At 29.1% G+C, this 14,806-nt stretch overlaps 1 protein-coding gene across 1 annotated transcript; it reads left to right on the plus strand.

Annotated features, from left to right (window-relative positions):
- Positions 1-2,245: 2,245 nt before the first annotated feature.
- On the plus strand, positions 2,246-3,799 carry LOC120074196 (endochitinase 2-like). The gene is made up of 3 exons (XM_039027247.2): positions 2,246-2,846; positions 2,938-3,088; positions 3,264-3,799. Exons 1-3 carry the CDS (start codon positions 2,291-2,293, stop codon positions 3,628-3,630), a joined length of 1,074 nt encoding a protein of 357 aa, XP_038883175.1. The 5' UTR covers positions 2,246-2,290; the 3' UTR covers positions 3,631-3,799.
- Positions 3,800-14,806: the final 11,007 nt, after the last annotated feature.

Consider the following 14,806-nt stretch of genomic DNA (forward strand, 5'->3'; position numbering starts at 1 on the left):
TAATCGATTTTATTTAATTATCTTCTCCAAAAATACAAAAGAACTCGAAACTCCAAATTTTATTTAAAATTTCCAAATTAAATTAAAAAGCGACACAATTCGACAGAAGTCTCAAAATCCTTCAATCAAATTTAAATTTCAAAATTCCTCTCTGAACAAATCAATTAGATTGAGTCATCATTTACAACAATTCGATTTATCCACCGAAATTTAAAATATTTGCAATTACCATAAAATACTGAGTTTAAATGATGAACTAATTAGGAATGTCTCACTACATGTGTTTGAGAACTATTTCTTAGATGATTTTCAAAGTAATCATACGAAAAGCATAAATTGATTGGCTTATATAAAATTTTACAAGTTTATTGTCTCGGATTATAAGTTCTCACCCGAGATTGGTCGAATGAAATTTGAAGAAGAATATAAACTGATACATCTACAAAAGTTCTGGGTTTATATTGACACTGATAAATAGTAAACTTTAGCATGACAAAATAAAGCAAAAAATTGAGATAAAATAAGATAAAATGAGATAAGGTAATATTTGATCTAATTTGCTTGGGATTAGGAAAAATTGTTATCCTAATCCTACAAGGTTTAAATTAAACCCTATGTCAAATTCTCAATTAGTTAGTTCTCTTATCGACTTAGGCATCATATTTTTTTATTTATTTATTTTGAAAGTCCTCTCTTTGTTAAATTACAAATTTATTGTTGTTGTCACATGAATGTCAGTTTTTCTTTGGCCAAAATTTAACATCAATAGATACAATTATTAGTTTATAATTTTAATTGATACAACTTAAAGATTAGAGATATAAATTGATATTTGTCTAAAAAAATCATATTAAAATGTAAAAATATTCTAAAATTTCTCTCTAATTTCTATTCCCCAATATTTCAAAACTGAAACATTGCATATATAAGAAAAAGAAAGAAAAAAAGAAAAGAAAAGAAAAGAAAAGAAAGGTAGGGTACAATTTTGCTTTTTCATACGAAAACTTCTTCACAATCCATTAATTTCTTTAATAATGGATTATATCGTAACATTTTTATATTTAGGGTACCTCTTTTTTTCAAAAATCTATATATATATATATATATATATATATTTGATTTTCCAAGTATTAGATGTTGTGTTATGTTTCTTCGTTAAAAGAAGAAAACACAATGAAGGTTAAAAACTTTTCATTAATTACTTAGTTATGTAATAAATATCATAGATTCAAATTGGCTTAAATACCTCACTTATCTTTCTGTCAATATACACCAACTAGTTCTCAAAAAAACATCATTTTCTTTTATTAATTTTCTCCTCTTAGCTCTTTTAAGAGCATTTGGCCAAAAGAATCATGTTCTTAGTTGTAGATCTTTGAATTCAACCTTTTTCAGGGTAGAAGGATTTGAGTTACACAAGTTGGATTGTTCTATCTGTAAGAAACATATTAGAGAATATATGTGGTACTGGTGGTTGGCATAAAAAAAAAAATTAATACACACCGCAAAGTGTTTTAATCTCTTTTGTTATTTGTAATTTTCCAACAAATTATTCCTTAATAACGAGAGTCATTTTCAATTGAATGGAGAAACAAACTCGTCTCACTAACCACCTTTTACTTCCCTCTCAAATGACCAAAATTTCAACTATTAGGATATATTCAAGTCCCACTTTAGTTTAAGTTAATAAGATTTTGTAAAATTCAAAACTAAATTTAAGAATATATATATATTTTTAAAAAAAATATATTTAGATATATTATAGATTATACCAATCTTTCTATCTCTCATAAAATTGTCCAATCATAATTTTTATTTTTCTACGAAGAGACTTCCTACTCTTTCTTTAAAAGATATATTTAAGTTTTTTTTTTTATGTGAAGTGAGATATGTGTTTAATATATATATTTTTTTTAATTGAACCAATAATCTAGAAAGTTAATCCATTGACTTGCACTAGAACTTGAGATTTTGCCTTACAAATACAAGTAGGGAGACTATTCAAACTTAGAGATGATGGGTGGGCCCACGAATCACTCCAATCAATTAAGGTGAAAAAACAGGATGGATCATATGGGCAAGCCAACAGAATCAGAATGATTGACCGACATTAAATAATAAACAAAGATAACGGTCAAGTTCGAACAATCCAAATTTGATTTCATTTCTATTTTATTAACTTTTCGAATTCCACCAAATGGCACTCTATAAATATCTTCACTACCCTTCTCTCTTTCTTCACATCTTTTCTCATTTCACTTTCTTTTTGATACATAAAAAAGAACAAATAATGAAGGCCCATAGCCTTATAATCTTATCCTTTGTGTTTCTTTTGGGAGCTGCCTCAGCCGAGCAATGTGGACGACAGGCCAATGGAGCTCTATGCCCCAATAACCTCTGCTGTAGCCAGTACGGATGGTGTGGTGACACCGACGACTATTGTAAAACCGGTTGCCAGAGCCAATGTCGTGGTTCCTCTGTCGAGCAATGTGGGCGACAGGCCAATGGAGCTCTATGCCCCAATAACCTCTGTTGTAGCCAGTACGGGTGGTGCGGCGACACCGATGCCTATTGTAAAACCGGTTGCCAAAGCCAATGTCGTGGTTCAACTCCTTCTACTCCTCCTAGCTCTGGTGGCGACGTTGGAGGGATCATCAACGAAGGCCTTTACAATCAAATGCTTAAGTATAGCAAGGATGCTCGATGCCCTAGTAATGGATTTTATACCTATAATGCTTTCATTACTGCTGCTCAATCCTTCCCTGGTTTTGGTACCACGGGAGATGATTCTACTCGTAAGAGTGAGCTTGCAGCTTTCTTTGGCCAAACTTCTCATGAGACTACTGGTTTGTTTTGAAGCTACTTTTATTCTTTTAATAATTTCACTTTCATCTTTGACTTGAAAATAAATAATATACATAAACCCTTGTGATGTAGGAGGATGGGCTAGTGCACCAGATGGTCCATATGCATGGGGATACTGTTTCATACGAGAGATAAATCAAGATGTATATTGCACACCTAACAACCAATGGCCATGTGTTGCTGGTCAAAAATACTACGGTCGTGGACCAATCCAACTAACTCAGTAAGTACTGAGAATCTCATATTGAATAGGCTTCACAACCTTTATCAATTGATTTTAAGAAACAGAACCCCAAGTTTATCTAATAGATCTCTGTTTTTTTTTTAATGATTCTTTTGTGCGTAAAAAATTTATATTTAATTTTAAACCTAATTCCAAAATTATTGAATTTTTTTAGCAACTACAACTACGGGCCAGCGGGAAATGCACTAAGCTTGAATTTGTTGAGCAACCCTGATTTGGTAGCCACAAATGCAATTATATCCTTCAAGGCAGCTATTTGGTTTTGGATGACACCACAAGGGAACAAACCATCATGTCATGATGTTATTACTGGTAGGTGGCAACCTTCGAGCACCGACACTGCCGCAGGAAGAGTCCCTGGCTATGGTGTCATCACCAATATCATTAATGGTGGACTCGAGTGTGGCCATGGTCCTGATGATAGAGTTGCAGATAGAATTGGATTTTACAAAAGGTACGCTGACATATTAGGTGTCAGTTACGGCAACAACTTAGATTGCTACAATCAAAGGTCTTTCTAATATGTTATTTATACTTATAATATTATGCAATATAATAAAATGTCTTTTTGATGTTGTAAAAGACAAGTACGGCTAGTATGTACTGTAATCTCTAGCTTAACTTATGTAATAAACATTGTATCCTTCAATAAAGAGAGGAATATATATTCTTTTCTCATGCAACAATAAGATTGATTATTATTTTCTTTTAACGTCTAACGAACAATACTTTGCATGAAATTTTAGAGAAATAATCATAAACAACACTCAAAAGTTTTACCCAATTCACAAATAGCATATTTCTTAACAACTTGTTTTAATGATTTATTGGGGTGCATTTTGGCCAAGGTCGATATCAAGACAAAAACAAATATTTTACATCTAAATGGCACATCCAAACCAACATTTTTTCTAATTATTTTTTTTTTTTTTGGACTTTCTCGATGGAATTCGAACTAGGATAAACTGAGATTCACAAGTTTTTTTTTTTTTTTTTTAAGTAATCTTCCCTAAATCTTAATAGTCTTTCCCATATCCTATTTTAATATTTATTCAACTTATGTTTTTTATCTCCTCATGAATTGAATGGATATCGAAATAAAAAATTTGAAAAAGATTACATATTACATATATTATATTTAAAAAAAGTACGTAACCTTTATTTAGATTAGAAATAGAGGATTTGAAAAATAATATTTGAGAATGATTACATAAGATTGGGAAGATTACGTACTATAATGATAATCGTCTTGGTTGAGATTCCATCTATAAAGCCAAAAAAATCGATAGTTTGGATGTGTCATTAAAAAAGCTAAGTTTCTGTTTTGGTCTCAGTGTCAATATTAATCAAGATAGTACGAAAACACTAAAAAATATAGTTTTGAAAGAAAAGAGATAGAAGTTGTCCCACATTAGAAGATTTAGACTTGACAAGTGTGTGTATATATAAATGCTTGCAAGGAAGCTTCTGAAGTGTAATGGTGGTAGAAGTATAACCCTTTTACTACATATGTGAGTTGTTTTCTTCCTCTTCATAATTTTTTTTTTGAGCAGCTTGTGGAGAATCTTCTCTGTTTTGGGCTGTCATTAACGTTTTTTAACTAATTTTCTGATTGATTCCAATATGTTCTTCGAAGAGTGCACATAAGAACCTAAGTGTTGCATGAACCGTGGGGAGCAACTGACTTCTTGCGATATAGCACCGAGGTCACGCCAGTTCGGATAATTGAACTTGCAAAATAACTTTTAGATACCTAGCCTTTTTAAATTTTTATAAAAAAGATTACCATTTTATTACCGTTAAAATGTTTTTATTTACCAAAATAAATGTTTTAATTTGTTGGAATTAATTCCAAATCTAAAATCATTTTTTAGATCTTCCTCTTTGTAAAATTGTTTTTTTGAGCAGTTTGTGGATAATCTTCTCTATTTTGGGTTGCCATTAATGTTTTTGAGCTAATTTTCCAAATGATTCCAATCCGTTCTCCGAAGAGGTTAGAACCTAGGTGTTGCATGAACCTTGAGGAGCAACCGACTTCTTGCGATATAGCACTGAGGTCACGCTGGTTCGGGTAATTGCGCTTGCGGAATAACTTTTTACTACCTATCCTTTTTAGATTTTTATAAAAAAAAATACCATTTTATTATTGTTAAACGTTTTTATTTACCAAATTAAATGTGTTAATTTGTTGGAATTAATTCCAAATCTAAAGTCGTTTTTCCTTCCTCTTCGTAATTTTTTTAGCAGCTTGTGGATTCATGGAAAATACACATTCCAGTTCAACGAGTCTAATTCTAATTGTTTTGTTTCGAAGCAAACCACGGGGCGGTTCGTCCTATTATGATATTCACAACCAAAAACACTGGATTCTCTGTTTTGGGCTCCATTAATGTTTTTTAGCTAATTTTTTGATTAATTCCAATCCGTTCTCCGAAGAGTACACGTCAGAACCTGGGTGTTCCATGAACCTTGCAGAGCAACCGACTTCTTGCGATATAGCACCGCGCCGTTCTTACTTTTAAGACAGTGGATTTATCCATGACATAACAATCTTCATTTAGAATAACAATAAGTTATTTTATCAAACAACTTATGCGGTTAAGATTTTCTTATGATCGCTTTTTATGATTGCAAAAGCAATCCTAAATGGGGCTATAATGATATAACACCAACCGAAAATAATGATCATAATAGTAAAATATTCTTTTTAACACGATAGCGGCATCACACACGAGAAGAAGTTCTAGTACCACTCTAAATACTTTTATAACTCTATGTATATAAAGATTTTATCATACACGTAATTTAACTACTTGTAAATCTTCTAATGTGTGACAAAAGAGAAGAGCAAAAATTTAAGTTATTTTCAATTGATATTCATAGTAAAAAATTATTGTGCTGGTTACTTTTAATTGTGGTACATAAGTTTTGCGATCTAACATTCTATATAGATTATGGTTGAATGATATGTTATTCATTAGGTTTCAAAGAATAATATCAATTGAAGCCTCTAGCAAACCTCAATGAGAAAAATATCAATGTCAATAAATATATATATAAAAGGACGAAGTTGAAGCTAAAGTAATTTGGCCGAATTTAATTAATTTAATAATTTTATTCCCAAATTCTTATACAAATAATGGTTTTTTTTAAAGATAAGAAGGCATAAATTAATTGCCTATCATTCTTTTTAACTACTAATATAATTGGCTTAATTTTAAGCAAAAAAAAAAATAGGAAGAAAATATATATTTGAAGCTATGACAAAATATATTAATTGTATATCTTTGAATTACTCCCTATTTGTAATTTTACTTAAGGATTCGAACTTTAAAGCTTTTAATCATCCATACTTTACATTTTATATTAAATTGAGATATTGTTCACTTTTGACATAATGTTCATTAATTTTGACTATTTTATTTGTTAAGAAATTATTATTTTTATCATGATTTTATTTTAGTTTGTTATTAACGAATTGGTCCAATCGAATCCAATCAAAATTATTGTTAAAAAAATGAAAATCATACTAATTGTAGTACACCAACTTCCTCTTAATTGCTATATTTTAAAGGTTCTTGGACCTACCAAAATTGTTTTAAATAAAAAAACTCAATTCCAAATTAGCATGCTTCAATCCCAAAATTTTTATTTTACCTTCTTTATTAAACAATAGATTTTAGATTTTTGTCTATACGAGTTTGGCTCAACGATAATTGGTATAATCTTCTTTACTAGAGGTTAAAGATAAAATGAAATAATAATTAGATATAGTTTAGGTCGTCTCATTTCCTATGCGATTTTCCATCCTAAAAGAAAAATCTTATATATCTTTTTAAAAAAATTATCATATGACAACTTGTGTGATAGAATACTTCGATGGATAGTGCAATAAATGCAACTTGAGATGTAATTACCTATTTTTCTTTTCAAGTTTAATTCACTCTTTTTTTTATTATGACTCATCACTCATGTTTGAAATTTTGAATTTTCGAACATTGATTTGAATTAATGAATACTAAGTCACAATCAATAACTTTATATATAGATCACACATTTATTTTACACAAATTTGATCCACTTCCATTTATTAGGAAAAAATATATGATAACATTTATTTTTATTAGTACAAAAGGTGAAGATATGTGAGATTTGATCCACAAATTTGTCCACATTCAAGTCCATCGTTGATGATGACACCAAAGTCAAGAACTCTTCCAGCACCTCTATCTGCATCTGCCGGTGTTCAAAGTTTTTAATTTTGGGGTTTACAATTTTGTAAGATTTTAAAGATGATGTTCGTGTCAATCTAGTTGGAATGTTCCAATGCACCTATTGATTTTCTCTATCTTTTGTGTATGGTTAAAAGAAAAGGTAAGATTTTAAAGATGGTTAAAAGAAAAGGTAAGATTTTAAAGATGGTTAAAAAACCAATATAGTGTTTTTTTCAAAAAGGACCAATATAAGGCTTTCACAAACATTTTTTTTTTTTAGTCCAACCTAACTAAGGTAAAATGTGAGTTCTGTGTTTCTAATATTTAGTTAGTTTATTGATAATATTTTTAGAAATATGTTTTAGATCTTTACTAGTTGACAAAGTAAAGGTTTGTACTAAACCTTTCGCACAATGGAAGTCATGTTTAGATCTTTTTGAACTGAATATCTATTTGAATTTTATGGATTTTGATACCATATTAGATAATATAAGTTTCATCATTAAGTCATGTATTTTATATGTTGGGTTGTATGTCCTAAAACTCGCAGTTTGTATTATTAAACCTTTTTCTATTATCAATAAAGATGTTATTGACGTTTATTCAATAAATCTGTTATTGAATATGTAAATTGCATTTGTAAAGCCTAAATCTAATAAACTTAAGATCCATGGCTATTATATGAATACTTGAACTTTATGTGTTGACATAGAGATGGATCAAGTTTGAGTAAATAGCCAAAATGGACTATAGTTTATGAATAAAGTTTGGTGCCTTATTCTGGTAATAGTATCGGATACGACCCAGTCTATAGTTATTACAATTTATTGTAAAGTACGGTAAACGAAGTGATCCTGATTCGTTCATGTAGTGACATGAGGAGAAGAGGCATCCTATGCAATGAGTTTGCATAAGATCGGACCAAGAAATAAGTCACTCTTACTTTATAACGTTGTTTACTATTTAAGACTAACGGTTTCAAATCGATGACTTAGGTAACTCGACCTTAATCTTGAGCTAACTATGAACTTCTGTTTATTTTGGATCATTCTTAGATTTACATAGGTGAGGGTTGACTCAACAGCACCGACTCAATAAGCCTCCCATTTCAGGGGTAAGATTAGGTAGATAGCTGGGGACATAGGGTGCAAAACGAAATTCACGCCTACCTGATTTAGGGTTAGTTGAAAGGTTGTTCTCTTAATTACTGAATCCAGATCTTGAATAAAGGGCTCCACCATCTCATTGGCCTGAGAGGGACTCGGTTTAATGATTGGATCGCAAACCAATTGTTCATTAGAGGATCAATGGGACTTAAGGAGTAAGATGTAATTTCGGGGGTAGAACAACACTTGACCCGCTGATATTATGAACTACTTGTGAATGGTCAACTTACTGATTCTAGTTAAATCAAGTGGACAGAAATATATTTATAGTGAGGAGAGTGCAACGACTGAGCTATAGTAGTGTGTCTCGGTAGTTAACGAATATTTGATTAATTTGGTTTAAAGAGTTTAGTCAATTAATCCTAAATTGTTGGAGCTCATGATCGGTAGGTCCATAAGATATCTTTACTAGCTCGTAAATCTTGGGTTAGTATATTGAGTGAATTTGAAGTGTTCAAATTCAATCTGGGAATTCAATTTGAAGTGTTCACATTGCAAATTAGGGTTTGGATAATTATATTCGATATAATTAACGTTTAATTTATCGAAATTAAACATAATTGGAGAGTTTAGTAATAGTTAAATGATGATTTAAATATTAATTACATGAATATGATGTATGAATTAGGTGTTTGCTTAATTTAATATTTGATATTAAATTATTATTTAATTAATTAAAATCAAATTACTTTTCAATTTTAAATTCAATTTTTAGAAATTGAATTTTGTCTTTGATTAATTTTTGAAATTAAATCAATTAAAAAATTGAAAATAAATTTTGATAGTGAAAATTTCCAAGATTTTTTAGTTGCTTGGTAAATCCAATACCTAGCCCACTTCTATGTTGCTCCCTAAGTGTCAATCAGCATTATGGCTTAGTGTTTGCATGAGTTGAAAGAATAAAAGCTTCAATTTTCGAAATTGGAGGGGGATGAATGCTGAACTTGGGAAATTCCGCAGAATTCTATCTTCTCTCTCCAAGATCTAGCGGTGGTTCACCGTTGATTTGAAGCTCAAATTCGTGGAGAACGGCTTTAATTTGGAGGAATTATTCGAAAGTATAAGTTCTGAAATCCTATTATTTGAAAATTAGTTTTAGCATGCTTTTAAAATTCAAATTAAGTGTAATTAGACTACTTATTGATTCTGATTGCTTCCACTGTGTAGTTATACATTCCATTATTATAAACATTATTTTGAAGTATCTTCATTTTTCTACTAGTAGGATCTTCAATACTGTGCTTATTGGTTAACATCATCAAATATATTCTCAACAAATTTTTTTAATAAGTATTTATTTTTATTGGTTAAACCTTTGTTTAAAGTTTAGATTACGATTTAAAGAATCCATATTAGTTTGGTCAAAAATTATTTTTTTTCTCTCCTTTAATTTGGTCAAAATAATTTCTCCAAAAAAAAAAAAAAGGACAAAGCTGATTCTTTCCTTTATTTGCATAAATAATTGATGGGAGGGATATACAAACCATTCAATATTAAATTTTCTGGTTACCATATGTAATTACCTCATCATTAAATATTAAAATATCAATGTCAATATCAATATCGACTTTTTAATTTTACGGATATGTCAATAAAACATCGATATCGACGAATATTTCTGTAAATTACTAATTTTATAAAATTTATTTAAATTAATAATTAAGTTACTTTTACTCTCAAACTAAGTTGTAGATATTTTATTAGTATTCTTGTTCAATGTTCATATTGGACTAACTAGATGACATTTTTATGTTTTATAAACATTAATAAAAGATGTTGGAGATATCCATGATATTAATATGGACCCTTGATTTACAGATATATCAACGGATATATTGACATATCGACGAATATTTTCATCCTTCATAATAATAATAATAAAATAACAATCGAATCAAATCTCAGGTTATTTTGTAAATATTTGGGTATGTTAATTTAAACTTTCAACTTCAAGTGATGGAATATATATCAATTGCCACTAAATTAAACTCATTTTTAATTTTAATTCATCTCTTTTAATTATTAGGTCATGATAAAATTTAATTTGTGTATATTAAGTTGTTGGAAATGAAATAAAACAAATTTATATACGATTTTGGAAAAGTGTGACGTAAAAATAAAATGAAAAATAAGAAATATAAAGAAAAATTACGGAAATAAATAGAGGAGAAGAAATGATAAGTGAGAATAGATAGTTGGACTGTTTTTAAATATAGAAAAATAAATCAAAACATTTATAAAATATGACAAAATTTTAAAACTAAACGTTGATATATTGATAAACATTGATCAAAATCTATTAGTGTCTATTAGCATCTATCATTGATAATTCGAAAATTTTGTTATATCAGATAAATATTTTCAACAGTTTTATCATTTGAAATAATTTTCCTTTCATTTATTTCTTTTTTTTTTTGAATAATTGATACTTATACATAAAAATTTTGAGATCTCTATTGATTATTAATTTTGATGTCCAATCATACAATAAATATGGGTAGAGAAATTTGAACCTACAAATTAAAAAAAGTATATATTAATTATCTCAGGTTAGTTGTCTAATCCTTTCAACTTAAAAACGTGTTTTAAATATTGAGAGAGATTTTTATTCTTATACATAATTACATATAAAATAGCTTATACTAATATGATAGTTAGTTTTTCTTAATAAAAAAAATTAGGAAAATCAATTATCGACTTTCAAGATGAAAATTCATACATATCCATCATACTTTGCTCAAATCAATATTGGATAATCAATTATAATTAAATAAATTTTTTTTATTAAATTAAAATTTTAGTTTTTATGGTTGAGAAAGTTAGACTTCCATATAATTTGATAAAACCTCGTAAATAATATCTATCCGGAGATTATTTAAGAGTGTTTTATGTAAATTCTAATTATAAACCATAAGTATTAAAAAAAAATTAACCTAGAGATCAAAATTCAAATTTCAGTTAGAAGCTTAGAAGGCATTGAATTCTAAGGGTGTACATGGGTTGGATTGGGTTGGATTGAAGGTGTTTTTAGAATCAATCCGAAAATTGTTGGGTTGACAACCCAAATAACCCAAATAAAGTCTTCAACCCAACCCTTAAAAATTCCGGTTGGGTTGGGTTGTCGGGTTATAACTTTTTTTTTAAATAAAATAAAAGTATGTAAATTTATATACAACACATGACTAATAACTAAAATCTCGTAAAATTCAAATGCTAACTAAATATTTATGATATTTATTGCAAACTTTCAACAAAGACAAAGATCATAATAATTTTTTTAAAAATTTTAAAAATTTACAAATTAATCAATATAAAGTAATCAAACTTTAAACAAAGAGAAATATATATTATTAAAATGTATAAGATTCGGGTTGAGTTGGGTCAATCCAATTTTTTTTAACCAACCCACACCCAACCCAACCCAACAAAAATAAAAAAAGTTTAACCTAACCCAATCCAAGAACAAAACTAATCTAATCCAATTCAACCCTTATATTTTAGGTCGAGTAGTCCAAATTGTTTAGATTATCTGGTTATTTCAACATCCCTATTGAATTCTCAAAGCTTGCAGCATTTCACCACCGTCACGTAGCCGCGGCCGCCGCAGCCGCCCATTCAGGCTGACATGGACAACCAGTAGTCGTTTAATTTGTCTTCAACGATCATCATAAAGTCCCTAATCGGTGCGTGAATTACGGAAATTACGTCATCATGATTTTTTTTTCCCTTTAATTACTTCTCTGAGCCGCCGTGAAATTCTCTGTTTTCATATTTCTCTTTGTTTTTGATTAAGTGAGAAGTTTTGAATAAGCATTTGAAGGGCAAGGAAATGTCTAGAATCTGTTTGGCATACAATTTGAACCCATGCTTCGTTTACTATTCCATTTGAGATTTAGGTGTAATTATAATTAACTTAGTTTTGTTTATGAACGTGTAGAAATAATGTGCTCAAACGTAATGGAACTACTTCGGATTGTTTTATTAATTAGGGTAATCGTCACTAGAAAGTGTTTCTTTTTCTATAATACCATAAAATTTTAAAAAGGTTTATACCCAACCCAAGGATTTTAAAAAAAGAAATAGTAATTATTTTAAATTTTGTTAATCTAATTTACATTTTAATTTGATTGTAGATTTATTTTTTCAAAATATTCTTCTTTTTCATCGCTAGAATATTTCTAATAGATATATATATAAACAAGTCTGAGCAAATTGGAGTAAGAGTGAGATTAAGCCTGAGCTAGAACGAGAGAGATGAAGAGTCAGAGAGGAATTTATCGATGAAATCACATATTTGGAACTCGAATTCGAGTTTGAAAATCCAAAAAATAACAATAATCTTGCTCAATCTTACACCAGAGTGAGAAGTACCTAGCGCGTCTAGTTTTGGCCATATAACAATAGAATGAGGGATAGTAAATGCGACTTCAATTTTATGATTTCAAATTTACTAAGTTTAGCAAATATATGTTTGGGAGACAATATATTGAAATGCGTCTAAATTGTGCGTTATTTATATTGGATATTGAATAGTTTTTATATGATTTAGTTAGATTTGAGATCGTTTGCTAGTGATTTTTATGGTTATATTCGAAATTGAGATTCAATGTTAAAATGAGCTCAAAAGGACCTAAATATGCACGAGGAAGTCAAACTTGATCCAAACATCGAAAGGAGGGAAGAAAAGAGGAGAAAAATCAAGATTTTCCAAAACAGAGCAACGTTGCAGTGCTTGCGTAGTACTATCTTGGCGTATTTCCAGTAACATTACAAATTGGAGGCGCTGTGACGCTAATGTAGGATGAGAGGAGATGCGCGTGTATGAAGGTAGCGTTGCGACACTATCTTAGAGCATCACATCGCCAGAGTTTATTTTATTAAAAAAAAGTACAATTTTGAAAATCTTTTTCTATATATTATCCTAAGGTTTTGACTACCGAAGAAAGTCATTAGACTACGAAATTTCAGCATCCTAAAGTGCATTTTTCTACAAAAGAGAGTAGAGAATGAGTTGATGGCTATTCGAGATCTCGAGGTGTTGACCAAGGTGAGATCGACGAATTCAAACAACGGAGATCCTCCTCGTCAAAGTTTTCTTATTCTTTTTATTCCCTTTGTTGTGTATGTTTGCAAAATTGTATGAGAACATGCATTTGAAGTCTATGAATGGCTAAACTCTTTAGTTTTAGGGTTTAATGAATTTATTTATAAACTATGATAAATAGATAAATTAATAAAGAACACTTAAACCGCCAATTATATATATATATAACACTCCCTGGAAATAATTGTAGGAACTTGAACATATGACCTCCCAAAATTTTAAACTCATGGATGAAGGCGAATTTAATTATATATCATCTAATAATGACGTTGCTTAATACCATGTTTCTTATCTGGTTTCAAGAAATAGGCACTCGATCTTTCTTAACTTGTTTTAGGTTAAAAAAGAATAAGGAAATATCAATTTATATCACTAGATTTTAGGAGTTAATCAATTTAAACTATAAACTAATAATTGTATTAATTTAAACATTTAACTTTTGTAAGTGTATCAATTTATACCTTCCATCACCAGTTATTTGGGAAAACCTAATGAAACTTAATAATTGCATCAATCAAAACCCAAAACTTTCATAAATGAATCAATTTAGACTCTTAGTCAAAATTTCCTTGGAGAATCGTCCGTACATTTATTCTAATCTTCTATTTTGTAAAATGACATTTGAAGAATATACACACGTTTGAGAATTAATTAATTCGTGAATGATTTTCAAAAATAGTCATAATAAAGGGTCTAAATTGATTGACTTATGAAAATTTAAAAGTTTAATTGGCTCAAATTATAATTTTCACATGACATTAATCAAATGAAATGTGGAAAAAGGTGTACATTGATACGATAATGAAAGTTCATGATTTAAATTAATCCAATTAGTAGTTAGAATATTAATTGATATAATCTTCAAAATTTAGAGATATCAATTGATATTTGTCAAAAAAAAAAAATTATTAAAATGTTAAAATTCTAAATTTTCCAAAATTGAAAGATTGCATATATATATATAAACGAAAAAGGGTAGAAGGTACAATTTTACTTTTTCCTACAGAAACTTTCTCTACATCATCCTTGATCTTATCCTTCCCTTCAGAAATCAAAGTTGAATAGAATATTAAAAATGAAAACATGAATATTATTACAAAATATATAAAATATATTTGTCTTAAATATCTAAAAATTAAATAAAAAATAATGTGACGGACACAACTAATGTTTAAAATGTGTATTTCGACGAAAGTATTGATCTCTTGATTTT

This window comes from Benincasa hispida, chromosome 3, assembly GCF_027475165.1.
Source record: "Benincasa hispida cultivar pf3 chromosome 3, pf3_genome.v1.1, whole genome shotgun sequence".
NCBI classification, from domain to species: domain Eukaryota; kingdom Viridiplantae; phylum Streptophyta; class Magnoliopsida; order Cucurbitales; family Cucurbitaceae; genus Benincasa; species Benincasa hispida.

Coding starts and splice junctions, on each gene's coding strand:
- LOC120074196 (XM_039027247.2), top strand. CDS start 2,291: ATGAAGGCCCATAGCCTTATAATCTTATCCTTTGTGTTTCTTTTGGGA. Junction 2,847..2,937: donor AACTTCTCATGAGACTACTG/GTTTGTTTTGAA, acceptor CTTGTGATGTAG/GAGGATGGGCTAGTGCACCA. Junction 3,089..3,263: donor GGACCAATCCAACTAACTCA/GTAAGTACTGAG, acceptor GAATTTTTTTAG/CAACTACAACTACGGGCCAG.